The sequence below is a fragment of the Vanessa cardui genome, chromosome Z, assembly GCF_905220365.1.
Source record: "Vanessa cardui chromosome Z, ilVanCard2.1, whole genome shotgun sequence".
Lineage (NCBI taxonomy): Eukaryota > Metazoa > Arthropoda > Insecta > Lepidoptera > Nymphalidae > Vanessa > Vanessa cardui.
Genome location: NC_061154.1, coordinates 4,372,756 through 4,393,365, shown reverse-complemented (window position 1 = coordinate 4,393,365; position 20,610 = coordinate 4,372,756). Strand labels below are relative to the sequence as shown.

Sequence of the window (20,610 nt, the reverse complement as noted above, 5' to 3'; positions counted from 1 at the left end):
ATGTAAAACGCACACATGCGATGTGTTTGATTGTATATTGTATTCTTAGATTTAGCTTGTTATGTCAACGTAGTCGGAGAGAAAATTGTCGGCCGAAGCGCTTTCCAAGCGATGCGGCAGCTGTTTCAGATACACGGATACTTTATTCGTTTATTTTGTAGATCTCCGAAATGTCTAGAAATCACTGCGTTTAGTTTTAAAAATTGGAAGGAATATAAAAAAATTATCTCACCTCTATTAATTTATTATACTGTATTATTTCTTATAATAATAAATAATATACAATTTTACCGCAATTTTTGAAATGTCACTTGATCTAAGAGATTTACTCGAGTTAAAACTGGTAAATATTAATTTCGCTAAATATATATTTAGATATTCATTTGTTTTTCTATTTCAACTCCGTCTCAATTAAGCAATCATACGAATATTATTATAGTGCTTATTTATGCGTAAGATAAATTAAATGAAATGCTTAGCAAAAATTTTAATATATGCTTAAAATAAAAAAAATACTAAATAATCATTTGTAATAAATAATAAATAAATAATATTATAGTAACTAGAATACTGAATGATTTTTATAGTCAGTTCTGGTAAGCGCATTAAAAGGAGATAATAATCAAAATCGAAATAACCTTTTATTTATCTTGCACAAACTGATACTCAAACAAAATGATAGGATGCTGTAAGCTATACTTGCATTTGTAAACTTGAAAGCTAATCGCAATGAGGATAAAGTTTTCAGAGAAGACGAACTTACGAGTTTCGCTTAAATCACATCTGCAAATAAAAACGGCGCAACAGAGTTCTGTTAGAAGTAAATTCAAAACTAGACGATGAATATAGTAATGAAAAAGTAATAAAAGAATTCTCGGAACAAGCGATATCAACAAGAATAATTATGTTAATTAACAGACGGAAGCATCAATACCGCGTATCAACAACAGTTTTTGTGACTTTATTTTTAAAACACGGATTAATACTGTTCTTTTGCCAGAATTGTTCAAAGTATATCTTACGTATGTACGTGTATCTTGTTATGAAATAAACGATCGTGACGAATTTTTTGTCCTAATTTATAATTCATATTTCGTAAAAAATTTAAGTATTTTAGATGTATGTAAGGCCGTATTCTTGTATGAGTTTGAATTTAACAAAAAAGATATTATTGTAGGCATAGTTACTCCTTATTATATATACCAGCTATCTGCCAGTGAAAGTCCCGTCAAAATCGGTCCAGCCATTCCACAAATTTGCCGGAACAAACAGACAAAAATTGTAAAAAATGTTATTTTAGTATATGTTCCGTGTATACATACATATGCATTGAATAAAAAATTTATTATATGTATAGATCTATATCTACATCTATATGTATGTAAGATATACATTAAATATTAATCATAATTACTTTTGGTTTCAAATGTCACATTTTTATTTACGTAATTTTTTTAAGCGATATATTTTACTGGAATAGAGCCAAACTATAAATAGGTGTAACATAATGGAAATGCCTACCTAGTTATGTCTTATCAACTAATTTTTGTCATCACATATTGATAGCGATATCAGTCGCCTGGACAAACTTTCAATTAAATTGAAGTAACAAAAATCGAATCGTAAAAATACCATCTCTTAACTTTAACGAAATATTTGATATTTTATTTATTTTACATATGCAATCATTTAAATTTCTTGCTGATTAATAATTCAACTAAAATCGTGCAGTGCTCAGTTAAGCGATTTGCGGCATTTAATTGAAAATCGTAAAAGGCTAACTTTAGTTAGTTAGAGTGCTTACTACTGGATTTGTGTAATTCATTTAGTAACAAGCTTTTTGCTTGACTTCACACTACAAGTTATAGTTAAATATATAAAGAAGAGAGAAAAAATACAGACGAATTGATAACCTCCTCCTTTTGGAAGTCGGTTGAAAAGCAGCTCATCCTTGTCACTCAACTAATTAGGCGATAAGATTTTTTCAAATTTTGAGGACTGGACACAGTTTGGCCATCTTGTTCATTTTTGCTTCACGCGTGTTCCCTTGTTTTTGTGTCAATTAAACACATCACGAGCAATTATTATTTGTTTATTATTCTTTAATGAGATCGAAATAGGTAACAAACACACATTCTCGCTGACTATAAAGTGACAGAGTACTATAAATAATTTAAAACATATAGTATATGTATATGTACGATGAACTTAAAAAGACTTGCATGAAATCCTAAAACATAAATAAATAAAACTTACCTCATGAAAATATTAGTTTAAGTATGATTGTGCATATATAACGCGTTCATATCCAATGCAGAGTTCCGTTTTAACTACACTTCCCAGTTCGAGGAAACGCGCGGTTTAATCCTAATCCCGACTCGTTATTCCCGCTCGCCGACTTCAAAGTGTTATGGAGCATCCCGTATAAAGCGTCTTAAAAATCGAATCGTTTGAATTCAATTCAATGATATTTTCAAAATAATTATTAAGAAACATTATTGAAAAACACTTTTATTATATCTTATTGACAGCCCTACTTACTTTACTTGGTGGTAGGACTTTGTGCAAGCCTGGGTAGGTACCACCCACTCATCAGTTATTCTACCGCCAAACAACAGTACTTAGTATTGTTGTGTTCCGGTTTGAATTATGAGTAAGCCAGTGCAATTACATGCACAGGGGACATAACATCTTAGTTCCCAAGGTCGGTGGCATATTGACGATGTAAGGAATAGTTAATATTTCTTACAGCGTGGCCCATATCATCGTCCGCTAAACTATGCCAAAAAAAATGTGAATACTGTAAAATGTGACATTTGTGAAAAATAGCAAAGTAACTAAGTGAAAGCTTGTCGAATTTATATTTATAATATAAATCGTCAAATAGGAAATTTTGAGGAAAAAATTTGAGCACAATATACCAAGCTCAAATGGGCATTGAACGAATACACGTGGCAGATTTTCATCCACCACATAAAACATGAGAATAATATTTATAAAAACAGTTTAAAATTCCACAACAACATCTTGGGAAAATATAAATTAAATTCATATTATAAATAACAATGACTAAAAATAATAGTAAATCTGAATAACATGATTTACATCCAAACAAAATTCCATTCCATATTAACACTTAAGAGCTGATAATTAATTTTAAAAACAAGGTTGACCATGCTCCTCAGACATCTAATAAAATAGTCACGATGACTTGAAGAACCTATTAGGCATAAAGATACGTACTTAATTATTAAAGATAAAGTAATGACAGATACTGTAACACACGCACTAATATAATTAAAAGCATCTTAAGAGTTAATTAAACGCTTAACCATTTAAATCTTATGCCGTTTCGAGTGGAGTGATGATTCAATACTTTATTTTCATTGTATGACATCTGATGCATTTATGTTGAATAATTTTAAAGACGAGCATATTATCGTGGTTATAATTTGTTATATGGCAACAATAAATTGAAGATTTTTCGATGACAACCAGGGCTATCATCCGTCTGGGTATATTTTATTTACGACAGTATCAATTGCATAGAAAAAAAAATTAAACATTTATAATTATGATATGATTTATAGGTGCTACGTTATATACATATTAGAAATATTATCCTAGTATAATTATATCGAAATAATAATTCCATTATGCCTGCGGCCAACAGAAATGCCAACCATTATAATGATTACATTATGAGCATAAAATCATTGCGCTCTCAATATTTGAATATAAATTCTAATAAACATGAAGTAACAATATCAGACTTTTCCGCCATTATGTTTATATGTGAAATATTTATGAACGCTTTAGGGGTAATAAGAGTCTATCTTATGCCGGTCTTAGGAGCTGAGATGGCCCAGCGGTTAGAAAGCGTGCATCTTAACCGATGATCTCGGGTTCAAACCCTGGCAAGCACCACTATATATATGTGCGTAATTTGTGTTTATAATTTATCTCGTACTCGGTAGTAAAGGAAAACATCGTGAGAAAACCTGCATGTCTCTAATTTCCTCGAAATTCTGCCACATTGCATTCCTCTAACCCGCATTGGAAAAGTGTAGTGCAATATGTTCCAAATCCTCCTTAATGGGACAGGAGGCCCAGCAGTGGGAAATTTACAGGCTGTTATTGTTGCCGTTATGCCGTACCTAATAAGTTTTCGGTTCTATTTAAGTTTTTTGTTCTTGGATTTTTTTTTAGTTTTTATTATAAATTAAATATTTTATATCAGCTGGTCGTCTCGTGACGCCACATTTTGGTTTTTAATTTGAAAGCTCACTTCTCGGTATTGGGTGGTTTCATAATTGAATTAAATACTCCTCAATATTTTCACACTTAATAATATTATCGACAAACTTTAAAGTATATCGGATCTTGTATAAACTGCTGCATATTAAAATTTCACCCTTTTTACTCTACCCTGAATCACACTTTATACTTATGGTATCATTGAAAAATTATATCAGACATATATTTATTTACATAACAACTTAATATGTAACAATAGGTTTTAAAATAATATACACATAATTGTATCCTTACTGATCAAACATCACAAACATCCTTTGCGTTATTGTGTCTCAAAATGCTTATATATAATGTTTGTAATTAAACTATTTAAGTCAATTCGTAATTCATTTTTTAAATTCAGTACATATTTTAACACGATGCAAAATGTTATCGTAAGCGAAAAAAAAAAAACGATAATTACCTGTTCCAAAAATTGTGCTGTCAGACACAAATTTTTAATAAAAAAATAATTGGCATATTTTATCGGCGTGATAAATTTTACTATATTCTATTTTTCATTATATAAAAAATTCGTAAACAAAAAACAAACAGTGCAAAAACACGCTGAATGGACACCATTTTTGATGAAGTAATATTTGATATAATTTTATTTTGTTATATCGGTGTCAATATCAATATTTAGGTAGAATAAGCGCGGTTAGCGTTTTATAATTCGGATTTAATCTATATTTTAACGTCTGTCTGATAGTTGGTCATATTTGTTGGTGCTTACGAACCCATAACCTTCTTCAATAAACGGACTAATTAATGGCAAAAATCAAGAATTAATTACATTTTCCTGCTAATTTTAAGGGCTTGGTGACTCAACAGTAACATCTATCAGCCTATTTGTTTCATCATATATAGCCTATTTGTTTCACTTTAGATAGTTAGATGAAGTCAAAAGTTTAAACTCCCTTGTATCAGCTGATTTCTAAGGATCTAAGGATTTCTCTTAAAACCAGCAGGGGACCTATAATAGCCTCTTTTTATTCGCGTGATAACTTTAGTATTAGAAAAACTTATTCTTGATCTTTGATTAGAATACGAATTATTAACAGACAAAACTCCACCCATTTTTGTTTGTTTCAGCGATGTTACTTATGTTTATAATCCATATACGTAGATTGATTTTAAATTGTTTTGATAATTTCGCGGCATTTAACTCCGCTCAACAAGGAAGTCATTTGCACTACAGGTGAATACTCCTGTATTACGATTACAAGGCGAATTTGTATTACAGATTATTTTACTGCAGGCACTGTCAATGATTTATATTCAGTTTCCAACAAATATACGCCTGTTTCTAAGCAAAGATTGAATAATCAACATTACGTAAAACTGCGATATTAGCACATAGAGTTCTAAGTTATAGTCATAGTAGAGTAAGATCAGAAATAATAACGAGACATATATAAGTAAAGCGCTGGCTTTTTACTGTATATGTCACTTCTCAATTCTCCGCAGTAAGTGAAAAGGCAAGCGCCTTTGAATTATTTGGAGCTTCGTATTCTTTTCGGATTCTTCGTAACGTTACCACGGATGAAATCTGGCGACGGAAATATCTAAATTTTTTGTAAAACTGTAGTTTTATTTCTAAATTCGGTCATTTATTTTTATTTTTTTATGTGTTTCGCAGTTCTTTTTGAATACCGTATAAAGTAATTAATCGTTAGTATGTTTCTAAAAGCATTTAAAACTTCGATTACTACTAAGTCTTTTTTTAATTTCTGGATCATACATGTTAATGAAATAGCCTTTGTCAATGAAAATATTAAAAAAAAAAACGTTAAAGTTTGACCCTATTGGCACTCCCGAAAAAGCAACTGAAAAAAAGCAATAGTGCACAATTACGTGAAAAAAAAAACAGTTATGACATAAGTACATATTTATTAATGTATTTACATACATATTATGTAATTTTACCATTATCGTTACCAGCTGTAATACGCAATATGACGTAAAATACGATACCAAATGTATAATATTTTATGTTTCCATTGTATCAAGTAGCAGATATTAGGTTGGTCTCCGGCCTTGTTGTAATGAAGGTAAGTCTTTTGAACCGTGACGCGTTACATATGGCGACGCTCCCTTGGTATAAAGAGAGAACAATCGACGTTATGTAGTATATAAGAACTCTTTGAAATCAACAATGGAATGATGTTTTCATGTAAGTAATTAGGTAATGGAAGAAAAATCTGACCATGTTGTCAATTTTCAATTTTACATTCGAAATTTAAATTAAAATTAAAAATTATGTGATTTGGTGGATTCATTTTGTGAAATTTTGGATTATGTGACTTAAGATTTGAAAGTCTTTTTTCACGACGCTCGATACAAATTTGTTAAATCTTTATCTGACACATGCATTATTAAAAAGAAATATTAGGCAAATGAGTACTCAGACTTGAAACCCGCACCTAAGTTAAGATTTATATCGTAACACTTTGAACCAACCCGGCATGACTTAAATATTTATTGTACATTAATTAAATTGGAGAGATTAAGCGGTTTTACTATGTACCGACAATGCATTAATATTATAAGGGATTATGTAACAAACTGTGATGCTTTAGTATAAGCCCCTACTTGATTTAAGATGGAAGAATCGCTTTTCCTTTTATTTTAATTATTTGTCGCTTAAGACAACCTACATAAGTGTGTATTGAGCAAGTAAAAGCCTCATGAGTATCTTTGGGTTGATTGTAACTCGCATATGAATTTAATGTTTAAGTATTTTCGCCTTCATTCGATTTCCACTTAAATCTCGATCGAAAATTATACATTTTCACTTTTCTTTATTCACATATCACATACAAAGAATAGAACGACGTCTTATTGTTAAAAACTGACTGTTTATGAACAGTCGGGGTAAGATAAGGTTCGTCACCTAAGATCTATTTTCGTGTATTCAGTATGAGCTATAATCTGCTTTACCGATCTAGAATGACATATTGCGTCGCAATGATTCGATATTTAGATTCAAAAGGTACTAAGAGTTTAAGCCTTGAGAAAGGAATGAATTTAAAAACTAACGAAGGTTTTCTTACTCTGACTGTACATACCGTTTCATAGATAATATTTGTATACAACACTTCTACCTATTAGTACGAGAAGTAAACATTAGTTTTTGAAACTGTTTTATATTTCCGTTCTAAACTAGACTTTATAATCCATTGTATGATGATGATTCAGGATCTCCTGGATACCGTAATAGCTGATATGTTTTCTTGCACAATGCTCATAAATATGCTTATAAGTACTTTTAAATTAATAAGCTAGTATATAAAATGTATAGAAAAAACTGCACCATAATTATTATTACAGTATAAAAGATTTACATGATAAACATTCTCATGTATGTTCACTCTGGCTGACAATGTTTTCGTAAAAAGAAAAAAAAAATGGGGTTTATTTTTAAAGAGTAGGTACATTTCGAATCGTACTTTTGTCAAATTTAAAAATCGATTACGTTTTACGTTTCAATCTTCGCTGCACATGCTCGTTCGCCGGCTATCGAGTTTTAGTTTCATACGTATACCCAGCGAATGTCACTGTAAAACCGTTTTTACGAGATAGGGATTGTTCGGTGATCGTAGTTAATTATTGACGAACTATAAGACTTTTTTATACTTGTCTTGTTCGTCCAAATCGTTCAGTTTTTTATGGTATAGCTTAGTGGATGAGCTTATGGGCCACCGGATGGTAGGTGGTCACCACTGTCATAGACAATGGCGCTGTATGAAATATTAACCATTCTTTAACTCGGGAACTAAGATGTTATGTCCCTTGTGTTTGTACTGGTTCACTCACCCTTCAAACCGAAACGCAACAATACCGAGTGCTATTATTTAGTGGTAGGATATCTGAAGAGTGGGTGATACCTACCCAGACGGGCTTGCACAAAGCCCTACCACCAAGTAAAACTAACTATTCAAACCACTAACTTTGTCATTTTATTTATGTATTGTATAATAATTTTAGTATAATTATATATATTGTTTGTGGTGTGCAATAAAGTATAATTCATTCATTCATTCATATATTATTATTATCACTAGTAATCAAGTAAAAGATTTAGTAACGATGAGATAGTCCTCCAGTTCAATGAAAGAAAAACCAATTTTATTTGTGCTCATTTCTAATTTTATAGTAAATCTTATTGGTTTTATTAATTTTTATTTATTGTATTTAAAATTACGAGCAAGTATTATTTTAGATAATAAAAGTCATTAACCGATATGAATTCCTACGCATTTTTTTTTTCAATTAGCGTAGGTATTTATATTATAATGTTATATATTCGTATTTTATAATTATATATTCATCTTATATTTTTTTACTAAGTATTTATTTTTTCGGTAGCCATTGATGAGCTTGAGCGTTACCAATGAAAATGGCAATCAAGGTAGAAAATAACAATTGTCGATTTTCAACCAATGGGCGAGCACTTGTTTTATAAAAATGCTGCATTCGTGTGATGTTCAGATTGCTACCATTATGTTGCAATAAAAAAAAAGAAATCTACCTCTATTTGACGATTGGATAGATTCGATTGCAAAACCGGAGAATTCTGTATATAGTGTTAATTCTGTTTATGGTAGCAGACGAAATTTGATGTTTTAATCTAATACATCATACTATAGACAACGTAAAGTTGGTAACTATTGATAAGTTACGTCGTGTTTCTTGAAATCAGACGTTATTGATAACGCTAATTGACTTCAGCTTACATAAACATTATTTATTCTAATACACATATGTTCAGAGAATATTCAAGGATCAATGTGTATTGTATAGATTGTTATATAATAGCGTATCGCCTGCGGTTTCGCTTGATTTTTAGGATGTTGGCTGTCACGTGTCGGGCAAAAAAGTAGCCTATATATATATATATATATATATATATATATATATATATATATATACTATATTACTATATATAATAACACCCAGAAAGGATATTACTATATATATATATATATTTTTTTTCAATTTCAATTTTGCTTCATACAAAATTTCATCAGATTCGGTTCAGCGATTTGACCGAGAAAGAGCAACAGATTGATAGACAGACACAGTGACTTTCCGTTTTATAATATTAAAATACATATTAATATACTAGTTTGTTGATTGGTATTTATGTAATAAATTTTAACGCCTTCCTTGTCTGGTTCAAAACGCAAATAATGATTTATACATTATGCCTATGCTGTATAGAAACGGTTTGAGGATCGGATGGAACAATAATTGTATGCTCTTACTTATCAAACTCTGGTGTATCCATATAAAATATAATGCGTGACTTTAAATTGTTAATAATACATGCGGAATCTAGATTAAACTTGTATAATTGAGGACTTGTCATCTGTAGTGAACCGTAACAGCGACTCGTATAAGGGGATATTGTATACGGCGTTATCGTATTAGGCGATCGTGTATTGTTTGGTTTGATGCCAATGTGACTGTTGATTTACGATAACAGAAAAGAGAAGAAGAATATTGTATATTTAAATATAGTACGGCACAACTTAGATGTAGCATCGGCAAATTCAATTATACCGATTACTGTCGATTTACACAAGCAAAAGAAATAGCTCCCTATAGCGCCATTCGACGCCATTCGTCGCTATAGATTCTCGCCTCAGTTCGATCCCCAGAAAGCAAGTGCATGTATTATGTCATATGATATTACAAGGTATTACGTTTGTTTAAAGATAGTATTAAATAAGAAATAAATATTGATAATTTGGGATAGCGTACCTAATTCGGATGTGATCGGTTTTACGAATTTTGCCGATGCTACATCTAAGTTGTGTCGTACTATACGTAAATGAAACTGGAATATTTTTTGCTTTATACTTTATTTCACAGGACCCCCTTCGCGCTCGGCTCTCGAGCTTGCCCTTTGTGTATTAGCTGTAGGATCTCGTGGTACAATAGAGAGCAGTTCAAATGGTACTTGGAATGTTTCGTGTGACGAGACGATATTAAAAGAATGTACTCGTAAGTTGAATGAACAGTTGAAGGCGGCTTTGTCGATGTGTTTGTGTGCGTTTGGAAGTACACACTACAACAACACACACACACACACACACACTCAGTAACAAATACACACTTGAATGTACAGTCTGGATAAGAAAAGGTTCGTCACCTTAAGATCTATTTTCGTGTCCTCAGTATGAGCGATAATCTGCTTTACCGATTGAGAATAACATATTGCGTCGCAATGATTTGATGTTTAGATACAAAAGGTACAAAGAGCTTAAGACTTGATACAGGAATTAATTTGAAAACTGACGAAGGTTTTATTAATATAAGTACGTAAATTATATATGAACGTTTTATAATATTTGATAATACTCGTTTAACTAGGGATCCGATATCGATTTTTAATAAGTACAGTTCAACATTTTCAAGTAACTCTTGGAATAAAAGCGTACAGCAGTGATATTTCTAAATATTTTTCCGATATCACTTTGAGATGAGAAGTATTTATATTGAGAGCTTACGAAAAACACTTTTTACTTTAAATTGTAATTTATTAGAATCTATTTTACGGGATCGATAGCTGACGAAAGATTGTGAATTAATTTAAATTACAATAAAACGTATAAACTTCTACACGACATATAGAGCCTGTAAATTTCCCACTGTTGGGCTTTATTTTGGAGAAGGTTAGGAGCAATATTCTATACGGACAATATATATATATATATATATATATATATATATATATATATATATATATATATATATATATATATATATATAATGCTTCAATGCGAGGTGATGTATTTACACGTGACACAATTTCGTTGAGATATCCAATAGTTTAACTAAAAATCACTTCCTTAAATTATAATGCACCGAAAAAGAAAACTTAAATACAGGAATATTCAATGATGTTTGTTCGGCGTCGAACGTAACCTTGTGTAACCTTGACATTAATTTAATTGCTTGTTTTATTAACATTAAATGCTTAAATATATACAAATATGAAATAAAACTAGTTATTGTATAAATCTTGACCGCGTGGAATAGTGGCAAGAATGCTAGCAGCATTTCCCCGTTGAATCGCAATTCCGATCCTCTGGGCAAAAAACGAACCAGCCCTCCTGTCACCAGTGGAGGCAATGAGGCGAGGTGTTATATCTTTGATAAAATTTTGATTTTGTTGCTTGTTTATTTATAACGACATTTTTTAATGAAAACTGTGAATCCAGAAACGAATACTTAAATATTGTCTCCCGTAAAATCATACAGATTTTTTTGCTATCACCGTGATACGGCTCTTGCTGAATGCACCGCGGATACGAGCGCAGTTAGCTTGGCTACGGATTCTATCTGTATATATAATAGATATTAATAAGATGAATTTTAATAGGAATTCATTTCATTGAGTTCCTATTTGACAGTGAATACTAGAACTTTATTAACTTTGATATGATATTTTGCATAAATATATTAGTCGTGTTCTTACAAGAGCATTTTGTCGAACGGTTCAATAGAAATGTCATATGGATCTTGGATTATTATGAATTGGGTTCCGCACTAAGTACATGATATAAATATTCGTTTAAGAGAAAATAAAAGATTGTGCATCTTATAAAAGGAAAATATTATATCGAATCCTGTTAATGTATTCCATTACTCCACTCGTAAAGTATTTTGCCGCCAATATATTAATACTCCATATTCTTGTTTTAAGAGGATCGAGCCATAATTATACAATACTAGCGACCTGCCCGGCTTCGCACGGCCAATACTGATATACTAAATGTACTATAGAATTTGTTTATTTCCGACATCACATTAGAAACTTCTAAAATTATCAGTGTTTCTTTAATATACTAAAACCTTTCTCGTATCAAAATCCCTTGGGTAGTTTTAAAGATCTAAGCATACTGACAGACAGCAGTAAGCGACTTTGTTTTATACTATGTAATGATGATACAAGCAAAGGAGATATAAGGAGATATAAATGGAGATATAGTACATTGTTGTTGGTACATTCACATTGAAGGGACTATATTTCTTTCAGTGGCAATGTCTTATTTTAAAGTTATTCTATGTATATATAAAAAATGTTACCCCACTGATGTGTTTTGCCCAGAAATATGAAACAGACGGGAACCTGTACACTTGTTTTGTATTTGAGGATTTAATATTAAATTACATTGGAACTTCATTTTGAACAGACAATATCCAATATATTTAATTAAATACATTAATTAAATATGTTTCATTGTAGTTAAATCAGACTATATTCGTCATTATTTATTTATAATGAAGTTATAATTATCGCGTGCTGGTCAGAGAGAACTTAAACTCCAGCATAAAAATACAAACAGTTAATTAAGTTGACTGAAGTTCACACTTGGCAGCAAAAATTAAAAAAAAAAACGAATGAAAGCTATGGTACAAAATACTGCGTTTTAAATACGTTTTCAAAACATGCAATGCATCTTGTGCATCTTTCTTAAACGTGACCAAAGGATGTATTAACTGGTGTACCATAAAGAGTGTTACGATTTTGTTTTTGCAATGCATCCTAACGTAAATCCAAATTTTATACGTGGAACAATAAACTGTAGACACTCCTAAGTATTACGAAAATAATACCTGTACAGAGCAGTCCTACTACAAATTGATTCCTCAAGGGCACTCGACGAAAATAGTTACAAATTTTCCTGCGCAATATTAATATAATTGACCGTTTTATCGTTTCAAATGAAAATTAATTTGTTTTTAAATTAACGATGTTTCAAGAGAATTTAACGTAAATTATTATTTATTTTCATCGGATTAATTAGTGAAATATTTTTAAGCACATTTTTTTAGTATACAGCGACTCTCTTTCACAAACACATGTACTTACAAATCATATGTTTGAGTGACATTCCGAATATTCTTGGTCCCATTTCCTTCATTTTATCGTAGCAGATACTAATACTGCATCAATCAAATAAATATTTTAAACATAAAGGTGAGCTCTTATAATTATTTGGTAGCTACAACCACTTTCCGAATTCGCTAGATTTTTTTACAAACTTTTCACAAAAGCGACTAACAAGCGAAATTCCTCTGGCTAGAGGCATGGCCGTTATCTCTACTCCATAAATTTCATAGATTTTGCCTTTTTTGAAACTGAGCAGCCAGGCTCACCCCATTATTAGGATTGAATTTTTAATTCCATAGCATATATCCATAGCAGTGAATACTGGTTTTGCCGGTATTCGAAAATGTAGTCACAATTAATATATTTTTTAGGAGGATCTCGTTCTGACATATCCTCTGATATGTCTTGATGTCAGATGATTTAAAATAGAAAATTAAATCGCTTTATTTTGAAGCTTTATGAACGGTGTTTACCGAGATGATGGAAGAATTTATTTTTTCTGATTCTCAAAATAATTTGAATTAATTAATGATTTCTATTTAAGTATTAATAACTGTACTCTTTTGTTAATTAAATCCAGTTTTAATAATCAAAACGATGGCCTACAAATATTGACCAAATTTAGAATAGAGGTTCAATCTATATGTGTCTGTATAGAATGATAGTTTAGATAATTTAATTAGTTAATTATACTTTCGCGATATCCATTATGATCGTTCACTAAATTCAATTAATATAATTTTAAGTTTATGTAAGAGTTCCATGGCTTGTTAAAATATTATCTTCGATTTCGATTTTTTTTCGACATTTAATTTGAAACAAATAGTCGTGTATTTGCAGAGGATTTTTTAATTTTTTTTTATTTATTTTTATTTTGTATTTGCAATATCTGTATTAATTAGTGCGATACTTATATTTAATATTTAATTGTATATTACTAGTTTATTTATCAAATAATTGAATTCGAATATTAATTTCATTAAATCTAAGTTTGTAAACTTTCTTGATTGAACTTTTTAATCGAATTTGAAACGTCGTGGCTGGGTAAAACAAAATGCATTTTCGACGCTGAATTTCTTGCAGATATCATGTTTTCTTAAATTGCTTTCCTTACGTATTTTTCACGAGTCAATTTCAAATGTACAGATTTTTAACAATCTTACACTTTAATAGATTTTGATAACTTAAATTGTGTTAGATATTCAATATTATTTAATTTAAAACATACAAGCGACCAACGACCAAGAGCCGAGATGGCCCAGTGGTTAGAACGCGTGCATCTTAATCGATGATTTCGGGTTCAAACCCAGGCAAGCACCACTACATATATGTGTTTAATTTGTGTTTAAAATTCATTTCGTGCTCGGCAGTGAAGGAGAACATCGAGAGGAAACCTGCATGTGTCTAATTTCATCGAAATTCTGCCACATGTGCATTCCACCAACTCGCATTGGAACAGCATGATGGAATATGTTCCAAACCCTCTACTTAATGAAAGAGGAGGCCTTAGCCCAGCAGTGGGTAATTTACAGGCTGTTACTTTATTTTACTTTACTATACAAGTGACCCGCTCCGAATTCTCTTGGGTGCAATGCTGGTACATAATATACTACATAATGTCTAACTGACTTTTATCTGTATAATGAGTAATTTGTGTTTCTTTATTCCATGTCACTATGCGTTTTTGTTATCACGTTTTATATAGACTTCGAAACGCGGTCGAACGGTATAAAAAGTCCTATGTCCCATGTTACGTCATTTTCATCCAAATCGGTTCATCCGATTTATAAGTGATATAATGAGTTATAAGTGGTGTAATTAACACCATCGTTTATATATGTGTAGATATGGGATGTATCTTAGGTGTAAATTATATTTATATACTGGACAGGATTTATTTACTGGTCAACGATGAAGCGATCGGAGCGAATGAATACGCTGGAAACTAACGTAATTATGTAACACTAACGCTTGGCTTAATTACTTGCGTGTAACCGCTTATTAATCCTGCTACTCGACGTACACTCAAATTAGTATCATATTCATATTTTTGTCGAGACCTTACATTTAGCACTTTTATATAATTGCTATTAGTGACAAAGTTAAGAAGTCGTTTCTATTGATAGTTCTACTTATAAAATGGCTGTCGCTTTTCAAAGTCGCTTTATCGATTCGATTTTTTAAAGAAAATTCATAATTGTCTATACTTTATGGCATAGTGACTCGTGAATGATTCAAATATTGGAATGGTTAATATTTCCAAAGCACCAATATAGGGATATAAGCGATGGTGACCACTTATCTTAGTGTAACTCATTTGTTTCACTGTCTTATTTTGTAATAAAAAACCTTTTGGAAAGATTTCCAATGCTTACACTCTGCCTGTTGGGTTGTCTGGAAAAGCCGATTGAAATCCCAACCTTTTCTTTAATAATTTTAAGTAACTTGTGTATCAAAAATAGTATTTTAAATTCGTGATAAATCCGGAATAGTTAAAAGCCACTTTTATAATAAAACAAAGAACCATTTTCAAATATCATATGTACGTTCAATTTTAAAAAAAAAGTATTTTTTAAGTTAATTGAAAATACATTTTATAAAATACTATTAATGCGTAGTTGATCCGAATTTTATCAAAAATATGAAATAACAAATATGTTTTTGACTTATAGGCAGATGTTAAAATCACTCTATATTTTACGATTTTATTTTAATCTAAATTATATACAACCTTCATGGTCAAGCGCAGATAAATCCTGTACTTACGAACATAGACGTAGGTAATAAGGTTCGAATCCTGGCGTTTATTTCATAACACCTTTAACTTTTGAGATTATTTCTATTGCTCGCGCTCATCACAAAAGGAAAACATTTTGAGTAATGCCTCTTTCAGTGTACTAACCGGATTAGCTCATTTTAACCGGATCAGGTTTAAAATTTAAAGAGTTAATATGATAAAATATGTACTTAAAATAGTAAACACATTTAATTTATTAACTACAGGCACAAGGGACATAACATCTGACTTCCCAAGGTTGATGGCACATTGGCGATGTAAGGTATAGGTTATATTTCTTACAGCGTCATTCTATGGGTGACGGTGACCACTTACCATCAGGTGGCACGTCCGCCAACCTATACCATAAAAAAAATTATCGTGTATTCGAACACAAGTACACTAAGAGGATTTATGTAAATGGTGTTATATTGTGAATTTTGTTACAGGGACGTGCGTTTTAACCGCATCTATGACATCGCACCGGGCGTTTTCAGCCATCTACACCGGCTGCGTTCATTGCTCCTGAACGACAATCAGCTGAGAGCGATACGCTCCGGTGCCTTCCATGGCTTACGACGACTGAAATATCTCTACCTCTACCGGAACCGCATACAACATATTGACTCGGATGTATTTCACGGAATGGTGCACTTGGAACAACTGTGAGTAAATAATTAATTAAAATAGGTTTCATTATTTATAAAATCAATCAATAATTATTGTAAAATAGTATAGCTATACAACAATAAAACGATGATAAAATTAGCGTAAGGTTTAATAATAATAATTTAATCAATCTATCTGGATTAATTATTATTATTATTTTTTATATAATATAAATATGAAAGTAACTCTGTCTGTCTGTTACTCTTTCACGACCAAACCGCTGAACCGAATTTGATGAAATTTGGTATGAAGCAAACTTGAACTCCGGGAAAGGACATAGGTTACATTTTTGCCAACACATGACAACCAACAACATAAAAGCGAAGCCGCTGGCGACTATTAGTGTTATAAAAATAATAGATTGATAAATAAATGATAATGCAGGCAAAGTACACAAATGATGTAAATTTTTGTCTTTAAAAATACATTACTTTGCGGTAGGGCTTTATGCAAGCCCGTGTAAAACACTCATTAGATAATCTACCGCCAATGTTTATTATTCCGGTTTGAAGAGTAAGACAACGTAACTAGATATAGGCTCGTAGGGAATAACATCTTAGCTCCCAAAGACGGCACATTGGTAATGTAAGGAAAGGTAAATAACAATAGTGTAGATCACCTACAATCACATGGATTGTATTTCCGAATTCCACAATATAATATTAGGACCTCGTTCTGTTTTTGAAATCCGAATAATATAATAAGAAGTATATAAGACCTGTTCACTCGTGTCTTATTGCATCAAAAAATGCACAACTTGCGTTTATGAGCCCTTTCATTGTTAACGCTTTTAATGCATCTGCTTAATTACTAAATACAATATAAAGCATTTGGAAACTGTAGTGAATAATTAAGTTTCGAGAACACTCATTAGTATTCTGAAATATGTATAAACAGACTGCTTAACATCAAGCCAGCTCTAATGTTTTCGTCAGCTTGCATCGTTTAAGTGTAGGTATGGTGTATTAGAACAATGCGTCTTGTTAGTGTGCACATTCAAGCGTAAAGCGCTTTGAATTGTATGTATCAAATAATTATCTAAACGTGTTATAAATACAATCAATGCGTAATCAAGTAAGTAAGTAAAGTTTTACCGATATAAGAACTTATGCAGCTAGTATGGGTACCTTTGACTTATCAGATACTTCACCACTTTACATTGATACATCGGATTGATGTGGTCTATTATGGTTTAGGTTATTATGCCGAGAGCTGACATGGCCCAGTAAATCGCCTGCATCTTAACCGATGATTGCGGGTTTAAACACAGGCAAGCACCACTAAATTTTTATATGCTTAATTTTTTTTCATCTCGTACTCGGCAGTGAAGGAAACATCGTGAGGAAACCTGCATGTGTCTTATGCCACATTTGAATGCATCAACCAGCATTAGAGTAACGTGGTGCAATATGCTCCTAACCTTCTCCTCGAAGGGAGAGAAGGCCTTGGCATAGAAGAGGGAAATTTACGGGCTGTTATTATTGTTTGTAGCAACTCATTTATATCAGCAAAATTTCCATAAAAACATTTTCGATTACTCAAAGACAAAAGGGTCTCACAGGGTTTCCATTTCAAATCTTTACTTAGCCGTTATAAATGGGATATCATCAAGCTGAAATATTTTTCATTTCAATACTAGTGACTTTTAAAAGATTAGCTACAGAAACACGATCGGATGCTGAAGCGATACACGGAGAGATCGAAGAGAAATCTGTACATATAACAAAATTGGAGTGTCTGTTTGTAATATTAAAATAACCGCTTTTTATTAAATACATATATGCATCTGTATGTATACACGGTACTTTTACCGAAAAAGGATATCTTTAAATTTTTGTCTGTGTTTCTGAAAATGGATATATCATTGTTTCGTGTTTAGTACGCACAGCCACACGGACAAGCTACGAAGCATATAGTATATGCGCATGCACCCAGAGGCATAATAGGAGAAGTCTTACCCCCAAAGGGTTTTATTAGATTTTTTATATAAAAACTCAAACGCTTTAAATCATAAAAATTCTAGTCAAAAAGATATCTTTAACATGTTTCCTATAGCACTTGGTAAAAGATAAAAGCCGATTTAAGGTGATTCTGTTACAAAGCGAATATGCGTTAAATATTAATTATCATGATCAATGTTTTTGCGAAGACTTTCGAAGTGGTTCTTCCATAATAGTTTTACTGTATAAATCAATAAAGTTTAAAATACAATGGCTAAATTTTCAACTTATACTGACAAATATTTCTTGCGCGCTTGATTTTGTATTAAATATAACAATACGACTTTAACAAGCTTGATCCGGGATTGTGCCGAAGATAAGTTCTAACGTAGTGTTTGTCGGCTACAATTTGCACTGATAAGCGCTTTCCGTTCAAAGTTTATTGATGTTGCGTATTATAAAATGTTCGCGATGTTTGATCCAATAAATCTACGACAGGAAATCTATTAGGGGACTGTAAAGAGAATAATACGATGTTATTGGTTGTGGTACTCGTTCTTGCTATAGGGAAACTCAATGGATGGATTTCCATAAATCTGTTTCTTCACCAATGAATTAGAATTCGACGTCGATTGATCGCTCACCGTGGAAGGCTCCACATATGATGAAGAAAAAACTTATAACATCAACCTTGTACTAGGCGCAAGATGGCGCTAAAAATCCTCTTGTACATATGTCGTTTACAGATCATATACCGGTCATAACAATTCGTCTAAAGACACAAACAGGACATACAACCAACTCAAACTCACAATAATTACTGCTTGGATTATATCATATACAATTTAGTTTTATATTATAACATGGATAAATATTTTAAATTTGTTGTTCATAAAGTGCTGTAATATCGAATTGGGACACAATCCGGTAATGATATTAATACAGCGTGGCATTATAAATGAATAAATAAATATATGGTTGATTTTGTTAGAATATATTATAGATTATATTTTATAGTTACTAATATTGCTTTAATTACTTTCTTCTATAATATCTGATCTGGCGCTAAAGCAAACGTACGTAATATGTATTTGTGAAAAGCAGACTTAAGCTTGATTAAAAAAACTACACTAAAAAACTACACTTTAAAAATAAATTTTATAAAAAGGTAGTAACTCTAACAATATCGATTTTTAAAGGACGATTTAATAAGCATTTATTTTTATATAGTTTTGTAACTAAGTTATAAGTTGGGGTTATTACATTTAATATAAGTAGTAGAAACCTAACTGCTCCAGTACCGGACAAAGACTTCAGCTCATTTTATGGAGAAGGTTGCAAATAAGCGGGCAACGCAACGCAACCATTGTTTTGTTTCATTCATTTCGTAATTAGACCTTTGAATGGGCGCCATACTTATAGCAAATGACTTGGAATTTTATGACACCATCTTTAGGTCCATATTATAAACGAGAAAAGCATTATTGTTTTTTTTTTCTTAATTAAAAGTGATGCAAAGATAACAATATTGTAGATTATTTTTTTTTGAGATATAATTCTATTTTTAAAAGAAAAAAAGACAGTCCTGTTCTTTAAATAACTGATATTAAGGAACTCTTCGAATCGATCAGGTCATTTAAGTACGAGTATATAGCCTGATATTTGAACCGTAATAAATCCAAATAAAATAGATGGAAATTTTAAAGCAAGATGATATTGTTATACCCCATCTAACTTTAGTTCCTTCATTTTACTGACTAAAAAGATAAAATACATTAATTACATTTATGATAATTTAAATTTAGTGACACATTGCTTGCCGACATTTACTGGTGATTATTTCAAATCTTTACACACCTTTAAGATTGGCTCGAAATTGGTGGAAGGGTGAAATGTCAATAAGTAAAAAGTCATTTTATAACCATGGGATTAAAGGATTATTATATTTGGGATAATTATGTTTGGTGTTAGAATGACCCGCCCAGAAAAACATATTACGAAAAGTATCACGAGCAAAAGAA

General features: G+C 31.3%; 1 protein-coding gene across 1 annotated transcript in view; it reads left to right on the top strand.

Annotated features, from left to right (window-relative positions):
• Positions 1-20,610, top strand: part of LOC124542907 (peroxidasin) — a 72,467-nt gene that overhangs the window by 44,094 nt on the left and 7,763 nt on the right. The window contains exon 2 of the mRNA XM_047120832.1: positions 16,430-16,645. Within this exon, the coding sequence (XP_046976788.1) occupies positions 16,430-16,645 (216 nt within the window). The remainder of the gene's footprint in view (positions 1-16,429; positions 16,646-20,610) is intronic.